General features: G+C 46.8%; 2 protein-coding genes across 3 annotated transcripts in view; both read right to left on the bottom strand.

Moving 5' to 3' along the window:
• FOXJ2 (forkhead box J2) overlaps positions 1 to 16,570 on the bottom strand; it is a 584,760-nt gene that overhangs the window by 487,078 nt on the left and 81,112 nt on the right. The gene's annotated exons all lie outside the window — the stretch shown is intronic.
• Positions 1 to 16,570, bottom strand: part of LOC115457683 (alpha-2-macroglobulin-like protein 1) — a 47,305-nt gene that overhangs the window by 3,401 nt on the left and 27,334 nt on the right. The window contains exons 19-32 of one of the 2 annotated variants that reach the window (XM_030187224.1): positions 14,410 to 14,635; positions 13,325 to 13,451; positions 11,231 to 11,352; positions 10,834 to 10,891; positions 10,105 to 10,188; positions 9,614 to 9,790; positions 9,350 to 9,431; positions 9,102 to 9,258; positions 8,611 to 8,685; positions 8,107 to 8,269; positions 5,058 to 5,275; positions 1,072 to 1,287; positions 832 to 959; positions 84 to 174 (exon numbers count right to left, since the gene is read on the bottom strand). In XM_030187224.1, coding sequence (XP_030043084.1) covers positions 84 to 174; positions 832 to 959; positions 1,072 to 1,287; positions 5,058 to 5,275; positions 8,107 to 8,269; positions 8,611 to 8,685; positions 9,102 to 9,258; positions 9,350 to 9,431; positions 9,614 to 9,790; positions 10,105 to 10,188; positions 10,834 to 10,891; positions 11,231 to 11,352; positions 13,325 to 13,451; positions 14,410 to 14,635 — 1,924 coding nt within the window. The remainder of the gene's footprint in view (positions 1 to 83; positions 175 to 831; positions 960 to 1,071; positions 1,288 to 5,057; positions 5,276 to 8,106; positions 8,270 to 8,610; positions 8,686 to 9,101; positions 9,259 to 9,349; positions 9,432 to 9,613; positions 9,791 to 10,104; positions 10,189 to 10,833; positions 10,892 to 11,230; positions 11,353 to 13,324; positions 13,452 to 14,409; positions 14,636 to 16,570) is intronic. The other variant, XM_030187225.1, reaches the window with a different exon arrangement.

Genomic DNA, 16,570 nt, shown 5'->3' with positions numbered 1-16,570 from the left:
GGTTCTGTGATCTGCTGTCTTCCCCCCCCCCCCCCCCCCATCTCATTAGAAACTATCCACCCATCCCCTCCCCCCCCTCCTACCTCCTTTATAGTCCTTTTCACAGGGATGAACCCGGACAACATCTTTGCCTCGATAATAGCCATGTTTGAGGCTGTGCGGTCACCGGTGTAACTGCAAAAAGAAGGGAGGGGGGATTCTCAGCATAATATGCGGTTGCCTGCCCCCCCTCACACACAGACACCCTCATTACATGCAGCCGTCACTACAAACACAATCCTCAGGCCTGTACCATCGTTATGACAGGCCCCCTACTGGTCCATACAGGGCCGGTCCTAGGGTCTCTGGTGCCCCCCAGCAGACTATGAGTTGGCGGCGCCCTCCCCAGCATCTCCTTTCTCCCACCCTGCCCCGTCCAGCGATTCTCCTTCGCTCCCATCCCCCGCCATACCGCGTCGTCCTTGGTGCTTTAAATCTTTAATTTTACCTCCGTTCCAGCAGCCGTGTCATTTGAAAGCCCTGCCCCATCTCTAGCCTTCCCTCCCTTCATGAGTTTGTTCCCTCAGAGTCCCGCCCTTGAGGAAATTACGTCAGAAGGCGGGACTGCGGAACGAACTCACGAAGGGAGGGAAGGCTAGAGACAGGGCAGGGCTTTCAAATGGCGCGGCTGCTGGAACGGAGGTAAAATTAAAGATTTAAAGCACCAAGGGCGGCGCGGTATGGCGGCGCAGTGCCACAGTGGCGCCCTTGAAGGCAGGTGCCCCCCTGTGGTGCTTACCCAGCTTACCGGGTTTGACCGGCCCTGGGTCCATATCACCTCTCCTACCTTACCGTGCAGTAATATGAATGTCAAAATGTGTTTCCGCCTTTTCACCGCTGCAGGTCCCGGGCACCGTCTCCACATGGAGCTCAAAGCTTGCATCGCTCTTTGGAGGTGGGATGTTATACCTCATGGATGCCTAAAGGAGGGGAAACAGACTGAAACTAGATTCATTTGAAAGAAGCCCAGAGGTGGGAGGAGCCATGTGCCAGGCTCTGGGATCTCGGAGATCTGCCGGCTCCATCGCTTACCTGCACATATGCACATCCGTCCCCAGTGGCCTCCACCACATACTCCCCTGGGATTTCGGGAAGAGATGTCTCCTGAAGCAGTAACCGATTGGAGTTATCCACATGGAACTCCTTCTGAAAGCCGGTCTTGGATTTCACACGTATTGCAATGTCACCTTTCTTGCTGTATGTAGCAGAAGCATATTTTGCCAGACCCTGCAAGGCGACTACTGTGTCCTGGAAAACAAGACAGACAAAGCAACTCATTACATTGCATACAGCCCCAGGCACAATCAAATCTTTACATGCTACTGCCAACAGGGCCAGGATTCACCCAGCTGTGAACGTGAAATCCTTACACCCCCCCCCCCCCCCACAATAACCATACCAAAGGTCCATCCAGCCCAGTATCCTGTTACCAACAGTGGCCAATCCAGGTCACAAGTACCTGGCAGAAACCGCAACATTCCATGTAGAACCCCAAAGAGTAGCAAGATTCTAGAATTCTAAAGAACAACAAGATTCCATGCAGAATTTCAAAGAGTAGCAAGATTCCATTCAGAATTCCAAGTACATAAGTACATAAGAGTTGCCATACTGGGAAAGACCAAAGGTCCATCCAGCCCAGTATCCTGTTACCAACAGTGGCCAATCCAGGTCACAAGTACCTGGCAGAAACCGCAACATTCCATGTAGAACCCCAAAGAGTAGCAAGATTCCATTCAGAATTCCAAGTACATAAGTATTGTCATACTGGGAAAGACCAAAGGTCCATCAAGCCCAGCATCCTGTTTCCAACAGTGGCCAATCCAGGTCACAAGTACCTGGCAGAAACCGCAACATTCCATGTAGAACCCCAAAGAGTAGCAAGATTCCATTCAGAATTCCAAGTACATAAGTACATAAGAGTTGCCATACTGGGAAAGACCAAAGGTCCATCCAGCCCAGTATCCTGTTACCAACAGTGGCCAATCCAGGTCACAAGTACCTGGCAGAAACATTTCAGGCTACCAATCCCAGGGCAAGCAGTGGCTTCCCCATGTCTATCTCTCTCAATAGCAGACTATGGATTTTTCCTCCAGGAACTTTCCAAACCTGTTCTAAACCCAGATACTCTAAACGCTGTTACCACATCCTCCGACAGCGAGTTCCAGAGCTTAACTATTAATGAGTGACAAAATATTTCCTCCTATTTGTTTTTAAAGTATTTCCGTGTCATTTCATTGAGTGTCCCCTGGTCTTTGTACTTTTTGAAAGAGTGAAAAATCGATTCACTTTTACCTGTTCTACACCACTCAGGATTTTATAGACTTCAATCATATCCCCCTTCCCCCAGCCATCTCTTTTCCAAGCTGAAGAGCCCTAACCTCTTTAGTCTTTCCTCATATGAGAGGAGTCCCATCCTCTTCATCATTTTGGTCATTCTTCTTTGAACGTTTTCTAATTCCGCTATATCTTTTCTTAATACGTTGACTAGAATTGAACGCAATACTCAAGATGAGGTTGTACCATGGAGTGATACAGAGACACTATAAGATTCTTGGTCTTATTCTGAATCCCTTTCCTAATAATTCCTAGCATCCTGTTTCCATTTTTGGCCACCACCACATACTGGGCAGAAGATTTCAATATATTGTCTACAATGACACCTAGATCGTTTTCTTGAGTGCTGATTCCTAAGGTGGACCCTAGCATCAGGTGACTATGATTCAGATTATTCTTCCCAATGTGCATCAGTTTGCATTTGTCCACATTAAATTTCATCTGCCATTTGGACGCCCAGCCTTCCAGTTTCCTAAGGTCTTCCTGCAATTTTTCAAAATCCGCCTGCGTTTTGACAACTTTGAATGCTTTTGTGTCATCGCAACTGCAAATTTAATCACCTCACTCGTCGCTCCAATTTCCAGATCATTTATAAATATGTGAAATAGCACCAGTCCCAAGTACCAATCCCTGTGGGACTCCACTATTCACCCTCCTCCACTGAGAAAAATGGTCACTTAACCCTACCCTCTGTTTTCTTTCCAAAAACCAATTTCTAATCCATAGAAGGACATTGCCTCCTATCCCATGACTTTTTAATTTTCTCAGGCGTCTCTCATGAGGAACTTTGTGAAAAGCTTTCCGAAAATCCAGATACACTACATCAACCAGCTCAGCTTTATCCACATGTTTATTCACGCCTTCAACGAAATCTTCAATATACCTCATGAAAGACTCCAGAGGAAATTGGAGAGTCATGGGATAGGAGGTAGTGTCCTATTATGAATTAAAAACTCGTTAAAAGATAGAAAACAGAGAGTAGGGTTAAATGGTCAGTATTCTCAATGGAGAAGGGTAGTTAGTGGGGTTCCCCAGGGGTCTATGCTTTTTAACATATTTATAAATGACCTACAGATGGGAGTAACTAGTGAGGTAATTAAATTTACTGACGACACAAAGTTATTCAAAGTCGTTAAATCGCGGGAGGAGTGTGAAAAATGACAAGAGGACCTTACAAGACTGGGCGCCTAAATGGCAGATGACGTTTAATGTGAGCAAGTGCAAAGTGATGCATGTGGGAAAGAGGAACCCGAATTATAGCTACGTCATGCAAGATTCCATGTTAGGAGTCACTGACCAAAAAAGGGATCTAGGTGTCGTCGTTGATGATACGTTGAAACCTTCCACTCAGTGTGCTGCTTTGGCTAAGAAAGTAAATAGAATGTTAGATATTATTAGGAAAGGAATGGAAAACAAAAATGAGGATGTTATAATGCTTTTGTATCGCTCCATGGTGCAACCGCACCTCGAATATTGTGTTGAATTCTGGTTGCCGCATCTCAAAAAAGATATAGTGGAATTAGAAAAGGTGCAGAGAAGGGCGACAAAAATGATAAAGGGGATGGGACGACTTCCCTATGAGGAAAGGCTAACGCGGCTGGGGCTCTTCAGCATGGAGAAAAGACGGCTGAGGGGAAATACGATAGAGGTCTATAACATAATGAGTGGAGTGGAATGGGTAGATGTGAAGCGTCTGTTTACACTTTTGAAAAATACTAGGACTAGGGGGCATGGGACAAATCTACAAAGTAGTAAATTTAAAACGAATCGGAGAAATGTTTTCTTCACTCAATGTGTAATTCAACTCTGGAATTCGTTACCAGAAAATGTGGTAAAGGCGGTTAGCTTATCAGAGTTTAAAAAAGGTTTGGGCGGCTTCCTAAAGGAAAAGTCCATAGACCATTATTAAATTGGACTTGGGTAAAATCCACTATTTCTGGGATAAGCAGCATAAAATGTATTATACTTTTTGGGGATCTTGCCAGGTACTTGTGACCTGGATTGGCCACTGTTGGAAACAGGATGCTGGGCTCGATGGACCTTTGGTCTTTCCCCAGTATGGCAATAGTTATGTACTTATCTACTTATGATGCAAATTGGTGAGGCAACACTTCCCTTGGCTGAACCCGTGCTGACTCTGTCCCATTAAACCATGTTCGTCTACGTGTACCCTGCTACACAACGAAACCAAAGCTCGCAATGGACATAAAACATAACTCTTCCTCTCTACGATTCCCAAATGTGTCTGTAACACATGAACTTTATCCTAACACACACCACTTTGCATTTGTTCTTTACCAGACTGGGCGAATGCCTTTACAGTACTATGTAAGCCACATTGAGCCTGCAAATAGGTGGAAAAATGTGGGATACAAATGTAACAAATAAATAAATAAAGGTTTCCACTATTTCCCCTGGCACTAACGCCAGGTTTACCAGTCTGTAATTTCCTGGATCACCCCTGGAACCCTCTTTAAAAATCAGCATAACATTGGCCACCTTCCCATCTTCAGATACTCTGGACGATTTTAACAACAGGATTACAGATCACTAACAGCAGATCAGCAATTTCACCCTCCCAGCCCTGAACACAGGGACATGCTTACACTCCAGTGCACTAGTGTCAGGATTCACACTCCTCCCCCCCCCCCCCCCCCCACAACCAATAAAAGAGTTGCAGGTACCTGAGTGGAGGAGAAGCCTCCATAGGCGTTCTGTTGCTTTGTCAGCCAGTTGACCATTTCTGTTGCTTTACCGACGTCTTCTTTGGTGAACTGTGGGTTGGACATATAGGCCAGGAGAACGTAAGCACTGGTCTCCACTTCAGCAGATGGCGCTCTGTACCAGAAAGCCTCCTTCTCCTGTTCAGAGTGAGGTGTGGGCTCCCAGTGCATTTGTCCCTCTAAAATTAAAGCAGAAGCCAAGTGCTTAGAGGAATGAGGCAGAGAGGACCGAGACTGGGATCTTGCCAGGTATTTGTGACCTGGATCGGCCACTGTTGGAAACAGGATACGGGGCTTGATAGAGTTTCAGTCTGTCTCAGTATGGCAACTCCTATGTACTTGGGATTCTGAATGGAATCTTGCTACTCTTTGGGGTTCTAAATGGAATCTTGCTACACTTTGAAATTCTGCATGGAATCTTGTTATTCTTTAGAATTCTAGAATCTTGCTACTCTTTGGGGTTCTACATGGAATGTTGCTACTCTTTGGGCTTCTGCCAGGTACTTGAGACCTGGATTGGCCACTGTTGGAAACAGGATGCTGGGCTTGATGGACCTTTGGTCTGTCCCAGTATGGCAAAACATATGTACTTAGGATTCTGAATGGAATCTTGCTACTCTTTGGGGTTCTAAATGGAATGTTGCTACACTTTGAAATTCTGCAAGGAATCTTGTTACACTTTAGGATTCTAGAATCTTGCTACTCTTTGGGGTTCTACATGGAATGTTGCTACTCTTTGAAATTCTGCATGGAATCTTGTTATTCTTTAGAATTGTAGAATCTTGTTACTCCTTGGGGTTCTACATGGAATGTTGCTACACTTTTAAATTCTGCATGGAATCTTGTTATTCTTTAGAATTCTAGAATCTTGCTACTCTTTGGGGTTCTACATGGAATGTTGCTACTCTTTGGGCTTCTGCCAGGTACTTGAGACCTGGATTGGCCACTGTTGGAAACAGGATGCTGGGCTTGATGGACCTTTGGTCTGTCCCAGTATGGCAAAACGTATGTACTTAGGATTCTGAATGGAATCTTGCTACTCTTTGGGGTTCTAAATGGAATGTTGCTACACTTTGAAATTCTGCAAGGAATCTTGTTACACTTTAGGATTCTAGAATCTTGCTACTCTTTGGGGTTCTACATGGAATGTTGCTACTCTTTGAAATTCTGCATGGAATCTTGTTATTCTTTAGAATTCTAGAATCTTGCTACTCTTTGGGGTTCTACATGGAATGTTGCTACTCTTTGGGCTTCTGCCAGGTACTTGAGACCTGGATTGGCCACTGTTGGAAACAGGATGCTGGGCTTGATGGACCTTTGGTCTGTCCCAGTATGGCAAAACGTATGTACTTAGGATTCTGAATGGAATCTTGCTACTCTTTGGGGTTCTAAATGGAATGTTGCTACACTTTGAAATTCTGCAAGGAATCTTGTTATTCTTTAGAATTGTAGAATCTTGTTACTCCTTGGGGTTCTACATGGAATGTTGCTACACTTTGAAATTCTGCATGGAATCTTGTTATTCTTTAGAATTCTAGAATCTTGCTACTCTTTGGGGTTCTACATGGAATGTTGCTACTCTTTGAAATTCTGCATGGAATCTTGCTACCCTTTGGGGTTCTACATGGAATGTTACTACTCTTTTTGCCAGGTATTTGTGACCTGGATCGGCCACTGTTGGAAACAGGATGCTGGGCTTGATGGACCTTTGGTCTGTCCCAGTATAGCAACGTTATGTACTTATGTACTTGGGATTCTAAATGGAATCTTGCTGCTCTTTGGGGTTCTCCATGGAATGTTGCTACTCCTTGAAATTCTGCATGGAATCTTGTTATTCTTTAGAATTCTAGAATCTTGCTACTCTTTGGGGTTCTCCATGGAATGTTGCTACTCTTTGAAATTCTGCAAGGAATCTTGTTATTCTTTAGAATTGTAGAATCTTGTTACTCCTTGGGGTTCTACATGGAATGTTGCTACACTTTGAAATTCTGCATGGAATCTTGTTATTCTTTAGAATTCTAGAATCTTGCTACTCTTTGGGGTTCTACATGGAATGTTGCTACTCTTTGAAATTCTGCATGGAATCTTGCTACCCTTTGGGGTTCTACATGGAATGTTACTACTCTTTTTGCCAGGTATTTGTGACCTGGATCGGCCACTGTTGGAAACAGGATGCTGGGCTTGATGGACCTTCGGTCTGTCCCAGTGTGGCAACACTTATGTACATATGACTGTGGATCTTACAAGTGTGAACAGCCTAAAAATATTACACCAATCTGAGCCATTGTACTTTCCTCCAGAAATTAAGAGCAGCAGCTGCTTTTGGCCTCCTTGAGTTTTTACATTTGTAATTCCTGCTTTCTTAGAAAGGGGGTTGCTGTAGATCCAGGGGTGGATCGGGGTCTCAATTGACCTGGAGCCATTTTAGTAGGTGCCAACATTTAATGTGATTTAACCAGCCAGAAAGGGTTCCTGGCCAGTTCGATCACTTGTCCGAGGCTAAGCGGACACTTTAACCAGTTACTGTCCAACGGGAAACTGGCTATTTTGGAGGCAAAATCAGCACTTGGCAACTTAAGTGCCGGTATCCAGCACTTACCCAGCCAAGATAACCGCATAAAGGTCAGTCCTCTCTTGCTGCGATTCGCCATAGCTTGTTAAGTGCTGAATATCGCACTTAACCAGATATGTTCTCCCTGCTCTGTATACCTGGAAATTCACAGCCACAGCCCGGACACTGATGGCAACAGGCTGAATACCAGGGGAAATCTGCCATCTGTAATGCAAGGGCGCCATGCAGTGGCTTCCCTAGGTATTGCAAGCCAGCAGAGTCATTTCAGGCAGTTGTGCCGGTGTGTGTAAAAGGAGCCTCTCTGAGAAGATGTGGAAACTGCAGCAGAACTTGGCTGCTCAGAAAACTCATCCTGGGAACTGTGGGGAGGGCAGGCTGAGCCCTAGCAGAGTCTCTGCAGCTGGTTGAAAAAGGCTGCCTGCCTCCTTCGCTGCTCACCTGATTTAACAGCCTGCTTTTCCAGTTTCTCTAGCAGGACCTGCCTCAGCTCATTCTCCCCAGCTAGCGTGAACGTGTAAGCCATCAACGCTTGTGTGTACATGCTGGTCACTTTGTCTACTTCAGCCTTCAAGCAGCGCAATCCTCCCTCCGTAATGGGATCCTGTACACAGGAACACATATGTACTAGGTCATGTGAAAACTCCTGTCAGGGCTGACAAGCATGAAGACTGGTTGAGGGGTTAGAGAAGCAGAAGTCAGAGTTCAAATTCCACCGTTGCTCCTTGTGGTCTTGGGCAGGTCAATTGACCCTCTGTTGCTTCACATTGTGAGCCCCCTAGGGGGCAGGAAAACCCTACTGTAGCAGATGCCAGAGAAATGGGTAGTCATTAAAGAAGGATAATCAATAGAAAATTGGAGCAAAAAAGAAAAACAAAGTTGGAACTTATGGCTATGGGGGAATCTCTTGGGAGAAAGGCAGTAAAATCCTCTAACTGTACTTACACTGGCCGGGATTCCCAGATCTAGCAGTGCCCCCGTTATGTAGCTTGAGAGAGAGAGATCATCATTTACTCCGCCCTGGTGGGGGAGGGGGAAAGGGATGGAACAGAAGAAAACAGAGATTACAGCTGGACAGTGGTATAAAATGTTGCACTTCTACTCTATTGCCCAGGCTTCCCCCTCTCGTCTGCACATTTCTGAGCTCAGCAGTGACCCTGAAGTAATCCTGCACATGCTCTGCAAGCCCAATGCCCTCCATGAATCCCAGATATCTTGCCTTCCTGCCACACCCCTTTTGGTACAAGTTGACAGATCTGCAGGAGAGAGGCAGCAGTCAACGTCCTCTGGGACCTCCCCCTCTCAGCGTATGAGCACCCACATAAGATGGTGCATGGAAGAAAGTACTACCTTGTGCTAGAATTCTCCATGATATCCCACTGCTCACACCATATGCCTCTGATGCACACACAGCTGGGCATTCATGACAATGTTACCTTCATGGAGGTGTGGAAGAGTTTTCCCACACTTTGGAAACAGCCAGTCGGCAGCTGGTGACTCTTGAGCCAGCTTACGCCCTGTTGGATGTGTAGATCATCCACAAAGATATAAGGTCGTGCTCGACCAAATGACTTTATCACGAAAGAAGTCAGCCTGCCAGGGAAGGAGAAAGGAAACAGCATCTTCCATACTGCTGCTCGCAAAGAGAATGACAAGAGGCAGGGAGTTTCTCTTTATAACTCACCAGGTGTTCCCCTCTGGATCACTTTTCCCAAACGCACTATAGGATCCATCGTCATGCTTATAATTCAGCTGCCGCTGGTAACCTGAAGAAACACATGCAAACAAACACTCAATAGGTGCAAGACCATCCAGAGACTCGTGTGCTGTCTTCACCTCATCACTCTAGGATTTCACTTCCTGAGTGCTGGAGTCCTATCTAGCCATATCCCGGAGAGGAAGGCAGTACACCCTCAGGCTCAATGTGGGACATGTGGCCTCCGCTCACCACTCTTTAGGAATTCTACTGCCTTGCTCTTGGTCTTCTCTATCAGTTGGTCTGTCTTCTCCAGATACTCCAGGGTAAAAATATTGGGTGAGAACTTCACCATATTCTGCTCCCCACAGCCATATGGCATCTGTATAAGTTGATCGATGTTCTGCAGTGCTGTCCCCATGATGTCACCTGTGCCAAGAAGATGGGAAAGAAAGAAGCTTGAAGCCCCTGCAGACCACAAAGTCGCTTCCACCAATGCTGCATACAGCCACCAATAAGCCAAGAATGAGCACTGGGAGCATAGCTCTCTCTGTCCAAGTAACCCATGGGGAAGAGCTGTACCAATCAGTCACAAGACTGGAACCCACCGCTGGGAGCTCAGGAAGTGAGATGAGGGAAGGTGAAGGGTGGGAGGCACCGGAGGTAGGGAGGGAAGAGGTCACCACCCCAAGGAACTGAGAGCACAAAGGCCGACGAGGCAGCCATTAAGCTGGGTTGCTTACCCAGGACAGACATACGAGCCCTTTCAGAATCTTCTAGAATGTTTTCAGGAATCTTCAAAGAAACCTCTTCCACCGCTGGTGTGTCTTAAAAAGAAAGCAAAGCACGAAAGATATTTTTAAATCCACACATTATGTGCTAATTAGAGCCACTTATTCAAAAAAAAGAGTGGCCAGTCATGTGGTATGAGACAGTCTGTGGCAACTCAAGGGAGCCGAGCACACTACTCATTCCAAGATGTTAAATCACCACCATTTGGAACTCCTACAGGCCATAGCCTGCCTCTAGTGTCAGGAGGTCAGAACTGCAGCTGAGGAAGGTCACAGCATTTGTAACATCTGCTTCAGTTTTATAGAGCCCAGAGGTCTTGCGGGGCAGAGGGGAACCACTGAGACAGGGGCGCACCCAGACAACAGATTTTGGGTGGGCCTAGGCAATAATTGGGTGGGCACCAAGTTTTCTTCCCCCCCCTCCCCCCCAAAAAATCTCAGCTGATGGGAAAACCCTTCTTTCCAACTTGGCAGCAGGAAGGCACTGAAAACTGAGCATGCGCAGGTGTCATTTTCGTTACCATCAGGGGAAAATCTTCAGCTGGCAGAGCTTGGGATTCCCACCAGTTACCACTAAACATGTGCTACTGTTGGGTGGGCCTGAGCCATAAATGGGTGGGCCCTGGCCCACCCAAGCCCACCTGTGGTTACGCCACTGCACTGAGATAGACATATACCTACCTATACCTCCTGTGCAGAGTAGAAAGCTGTTTGTTTTCTCCACCAGCACACCACCAGGCTGGAGCCATAGACAATGAACCAGGCAAAAGAAAGAAAGAAAGAAAGATGGAGAAAATCTATTAAAAAAAATCTATCCTAAATCTTGAGGTGATCCAAGACATATAAGAACTGGAACAAACACATAATTCCCACGAATTGATAACAAGTGTGACTGTAGGACAGATGGATCATTCTGGTCTTTATGTGCTGTCATCTACTATGTTACTGTGTAGTGCCCGTCATGTGGTTGTGCTTTTTATTGATGATTGCTAATGAAAAAAAAAAAAGACTTAATACTACAAATCCCAGCATGCATAGCTGCCATCCCCACAGGGAAGTAGGAGAGAGGGCCACCAACCTTGACAAGCAGCGGCTTGATGATCGTATCCACACGGCCCTGCGTGGGCACCACGGTTACCTCATTACCACACAACTCCTCGGTCTTCAGGGCCTCGGTGCTGACGGTCAGGTTCACCTCACCTGGAGAACATGAAAAGCAGAATGTCTTGCCCCTCTCTCTCTCTCTCCCATGTCAGACTAAAAAAAAAAAAAAATCTTAAATGCTGCAATATTCCTGTCTGTGATGCAGCATCTTTGCAAGTCCTAGAACGGAGACCTCGGGTGGATCCTGGTGATTAAGGTGGTGACCCGAGGTGGCAGAGCCTGGTGCCATAGACAGAAACAGAACCAGCAAAAAAAAAAAAGTGATACCATCACTGGTGAGACTGCAACTACTGTGATCAGCTCTGGAGACAACATCTACGACTACTACTACTACTATTTAGCATTTCTATAGCGCTACGAGGCGTACGCAGCGCTGCACAAACATAGAAGAAAGACAGTCCCTGCTCAAAGAGCTTACAATCTAATAGACAAAAAAATAAAGTAATCAAATCAATTAATGTGTACAGGAAGGAGGAGAGGAGGGTAGGTGGAGGCGAGTGGTTACAAGTGGTTACGAGTCAAAAGCAATGTTAAAGAGGTGGGCTTTCAGTCTAGATTTAAAGGTGGCCAAGGATGGGGCAAGATGTAGGGGCTCAGGAAGTTTATTCCAGCCGTAGGGTGCAGCAAGACAGAAGGCGCGAAGTCTGGAGTTGGCAGCAGTGGAGAAGGGAACAGTACCCTTCTCCACCACTGCCAACTCCAGGCTCCGCTCATTCTGCCTTGCCTCACCCTATGCCTGGAACAATCTTCATCAACCCCTACGCCAAGCCCCCCTCCCTACCCATCTTCAAATCTCTGCTTAAAACTCACCTCTTCAATGCTGCCTTCGGCACCTAACCTTTTGAGAAATATAGTATGCCCTATCAGATTGTCTCTACACTTGTCTTTTAGATTGTACACCTGTCTCTAGATTGTACACCTGTCTTTTAGATTGTAAGCTCCTTGAGCAGGGACTGTCCTTCCATGTTAAACTGTACAGCGCTGCGTAACCCTAGTAGCGCTTTAGAAATGTTAAGTAGTAGTAGTAATAAGAAGGATTTATCCATGGAGCGGAGTGCACGGGAAGGGGTGTAGGGAAGGACGAGTGTGGAGAGATACTGGGGAGCAGCAGAGTGAGTACATTTATAGGTTAGTAGAAGAAGTTTGAACAGGATGCGAAAACGGATAGGGAGCCAGTGAAGGGTCTTGAGGAGAGGGGTAGTATGAGTAAAGCGACCCTGGCGGAAGACGAGACGGGAAGCAGAGTTTTGAACCGACTGGAGAGGGGAGAGGTGACTAAGTGGGAGGCCAGCAAGAAGCAGATTGCAGTAGTCTAAACGAGAGGTGACAAGGGTGTGGATGAGGGTTTTGGTAGAGTGCTCGGAAAGAAAGGGGCGGATTTTACAGATGTTGTAAAGAAAGAAACGACAGGTCTTGGCGATCTGCTGGATATGAGCAGAGAAGGAGAGAGAAGAGTCAAAGATGACCCCAAGGTTTCGAGCTGAGGAGACAGGGAGAATGAGAGAGCCATCAACAGAAATAGAAAACGGGGGGAGTGGGGAGGTGGGTTTGGGGGGGAAAATGAGAAGCTCGGTTTTGGTCATATTTAATTTCAGGTGGCATTGAGACATCCAGACAGCAATGTCAGACAAGCACACTGTAACCCATCTCAGACGGGTTACAGACAGCATGGAGGCATTCAGGGGAAAGGGCTACTGAAACAGTGTGGGGTCTGCAGCAGGAGCCCCTGTATTCTCCAGACGGACTGTCCAAATGGTGTCTCTAAAACTCCCGGCCAACGTGGACCAGTCATATCTGAAGAATTTCTGTGCTACTCAGTCTGCAGAGACTCCGAAGCCGCTCTGAAACTCTACTGGAAGGTTAAGGCCTCCTAAAACATTTCTCAACTTAGTTTCCAAAGGATGGTAGTGGTGGTTGTAAAAAGGTAAGGAAAAGAGTGGAGAGATGAGAACATAAAGGAGCAGGGGGGGGGGGGGGGGAGAGTTCCTCATAGCATTAGCCCTCTTACCCAGTTTGGTGGCTGTCACTTCCCAGCTGAATGTCTTCCCTTGATCAGCACACAGGCAGCTGGTATACTGACAGTCAGCACATGGCACCGCCTTAAACTCCTGGGACTCTGCCAGTGTAACTTGGATCTGTGCAAGAGAGAAGGCAGTTAGGAAAGGCTTCTTAGCATTATAAGATTGCATCACATCTCCAGCAGACGTTCACATCCCCCTCCCCCGCAATGTCAGGATTTCCTCAATGAATATGCATTAGATCTATTTGCCTCCATTGTATGCAAATAGATCTCATAAGTACATAAGTAATGCCATACTGGGAAAAGACCAAGGGTCCATCGAGCCCAGCATCCTGTCCACGACAGCGGTCAATCCAGGCCAAGGGCACCTGGCAAACTTCCCAAACGTACAAACATTCTATACATGTTATTCCTGGAATTGTGGATTTTTCCAAGTCCGTTTAGTAGCGGTTTATGGACTTGTCCTTTAGGAAACCGTCCAACCCCTTTTTAAACTCTGCTAAGCTAACCGCCTTCACCACTTTCTCCGGCAACGAATTCCAGAGTTTAATTACACGTTGGGTGAAGAAACATTTTCTCCAATTTGTTTTAAATTTACTACACTGTAGTTTCATCACATGCCCCCTAGTCCTAGTATTTTTGGAAAGCGTGAACAGACGCTTCACATCCACCTGTTCCACTCCACTCATTATTTTATATACCTCTATCATGTCTCCCCTCAGCCGTCTCTTCTCCAAGCTGAATAGCCCTAGCCTCCTTAGTCTTTCTTCATACATATTCATTGAGGAAATCCTGAAAACCCAACAGGACCAAGGTTGCCTACCCCAGTCTAAAGCATGGGTCTTCAGGGGAGTGAGTATTTTTTGCATGAAGCCCTGATATACTATAATAAGTACCTTTCAGAACAAAACTCAACTCATCACAAGGAGACCATGTTATAAACTCGGTCTACCCAGCAGTGTGATCAGGTGGAAAGACCCTCAGATCAATCCATGCCAGAGAAAGATGTCACCTTGGTCAGGCAGCTGGGGATTGACACACCTTCATGGTCTGGGTCAGGAGATGTCCCTCACCTTGATGCAGTTAGGCTGGTAATTCACGACTGTGGCTTTTAGAAGGAAGCTCTCTTCCCTGACCACAGAATACGGCAATGTTACTTCCACAAAGTAAGGTTTAAAAGTTCTTAGTGTTACTGCTGGTGAGAGTCCAAAGCCGATATCTGCTGTGCAGAACATGGAGGTCTTCCAATCTGTGATAGTATCAGGGGCAGTCACTGAAACATCGGCTGTCCCAGATTCACTGTGTGGAAAGCAAAAACCGTGAGAAAGAGAGAGAGACACATTAACAAAACCAGCATTTCTAAACAAGTGACAAGGGGTACAAATCCCCTGGCCCTGTGGCCTGTGCTGACTCCTGTCCCCTGCTAGGCTCCTAGGGGAGAGTATCCCCTCCCCCCCCCCCCCCATGCACTGAAAAAAGATGGAAACCGAGAAATAGGCATTCAAAACAGCGACCAAGGTAACTGCACAGAGCAGCGGTTAGAGACCCCGACTACCTAACTAGGGAAACCGGATGGGCTATGTTGCTCTTTATCTGTCATCACTTCTTGCTGCCTATTTTAACAGGAGCTGCTGCAGGGTCTCCTCTGCCTTCAGACCTGATTCTAAGAAGCTTTGAGGAACATTATATCCCTCCCCCAAGTAAAACCTTGGCTTTCACTCTTTTCAAAAAAAAAAAAAAAACCCTTTGTGTTGGGGAAGAGCCATGGTTGGGGGGCATGGAAAGTGTGCAAAGGAACTTAAGGCTCCACTAACTGGATGAGACCCTTCCCTATGTACTGAAAACCTACAGAGTCTGAAGAGCAAAGTCAGGTTACATAGTAACATAGTAGATGACGGCAGAAAAAGACCTGCACAGTCCATCCAGTCTGCTCAACAAGATAAACTCATATGAGCTACTTTTTGTGTATACCTTACCTTGTACCTATCCTCTTCAGGGCACAGACCGTATAAGTCTGCCCAGCACTATCCCCGCCTCCCAACCACCAGCTCTGGTACAGACCGTATAAGTCTGCCCAGCACTATCCCCGCCTCCCAACCACCAGCCCCGCCTCCCACCACCGGCTCTGGCACAGACCGTATAAGTCTGCCCAGCACTATCCCCGCCTCCCAACCACCAGCCCCGCCTCCCACCACCGGCTCTGGCACAGACCGTATAAGTCTGCCCAGCACTATCCCCGCCTCCCAACCACCAGCCCCGCCTCCCACCACCGGCTCTGGCACAGACCGTATAAGTCTGCCCAGCACCATCCCCGCCTCCCACCACCGGCTCTGGCACAGACCGTATAAGTCTGCCCAGCACTATCCCCGCCTCCCACCACTGGCTCTGGCACAGACCGTATAAGTCTGCCCAGCACTATCCCCGCCTCCCACCACCGGCTCTGGCACAGACCGTATAAGTCTGCCCAGCACTATCCCCGCCCCCCCCAACCACCAGTCCCGCCTCCTGCCACCGACTCTGGCACAGACCGTATAAGTCTGCCCAGCACTATCCCCGCCTCCCAATCACCAGCCCCGCCTCCCACCACCAGCTCTGCCACCCAATCTCGGCTATGCTCCTGAGGATCCATCGTTCTACTTTAAGCTACAGATGTAAAATGTAACAATTATAAACAAAGGAAAGAGACAGAACGAAAGAAAGAAAGAAAGGACAGGAGGGATTTGAAAGAGAGTGAAACAATGTGTCAATTTCTTCTCTGCAATTACAGTCTCCTGCACAACCAGCCAAGAGACCCAACTCCTTGCCCTGCTCCAGTACCTCAGCTGCTGTTTGGAAATCTTTCATTTACTTCCTCCTCTTTATTTCATTCATCAGAGAGACATTGTTCTGCCAATGAAGGCCTGATGCCATACTGATCACAACTAGGAAGACAGCACGGAGCGTATTTCCATCAGAACCCCGTGCAGATTTCACACAGATACATGTGGAGCAAGACTACAGCACCAACACCCGAAAAACAGTCTAAAGAAGACATTTTTAAAACCTGATGTGTGGCTTTAATCAAATGAAAAGTGTGCTGTCTTCAGAAAATGTTTCAAAGCCACCAGAAAAATCCAAAATCTATTTATACATTACAGAAAAGAGAAGCAGTCGCACCCAGAGACTTGCAGGCTGACATCGTGCGGAAGCCATTCACCCTATTCCCATATTCACCACCCTTCTGTCTGATCCACC

This window comes from Microcaecilia unicolor, chromosome 14 (assembly GCF_901765095.1).
Source record: "Microcaecilia unicolor chromosome 14, aMicUni1.1, whole genome shotgun sequence".
In the NCBI taxonomy this organism is placed as follows: Eukaryota; Metazoa; Chordata; class Amphibia; order Gymnophiona; family Siphonopidae; genus Microcaecilia; species Microcaecilia unicolor.
The sequence above is the reverse complement of the archived record's forward strand: the minus strand, read 5'-3'. Positions and strand labels throughout refer to the sequence as shown.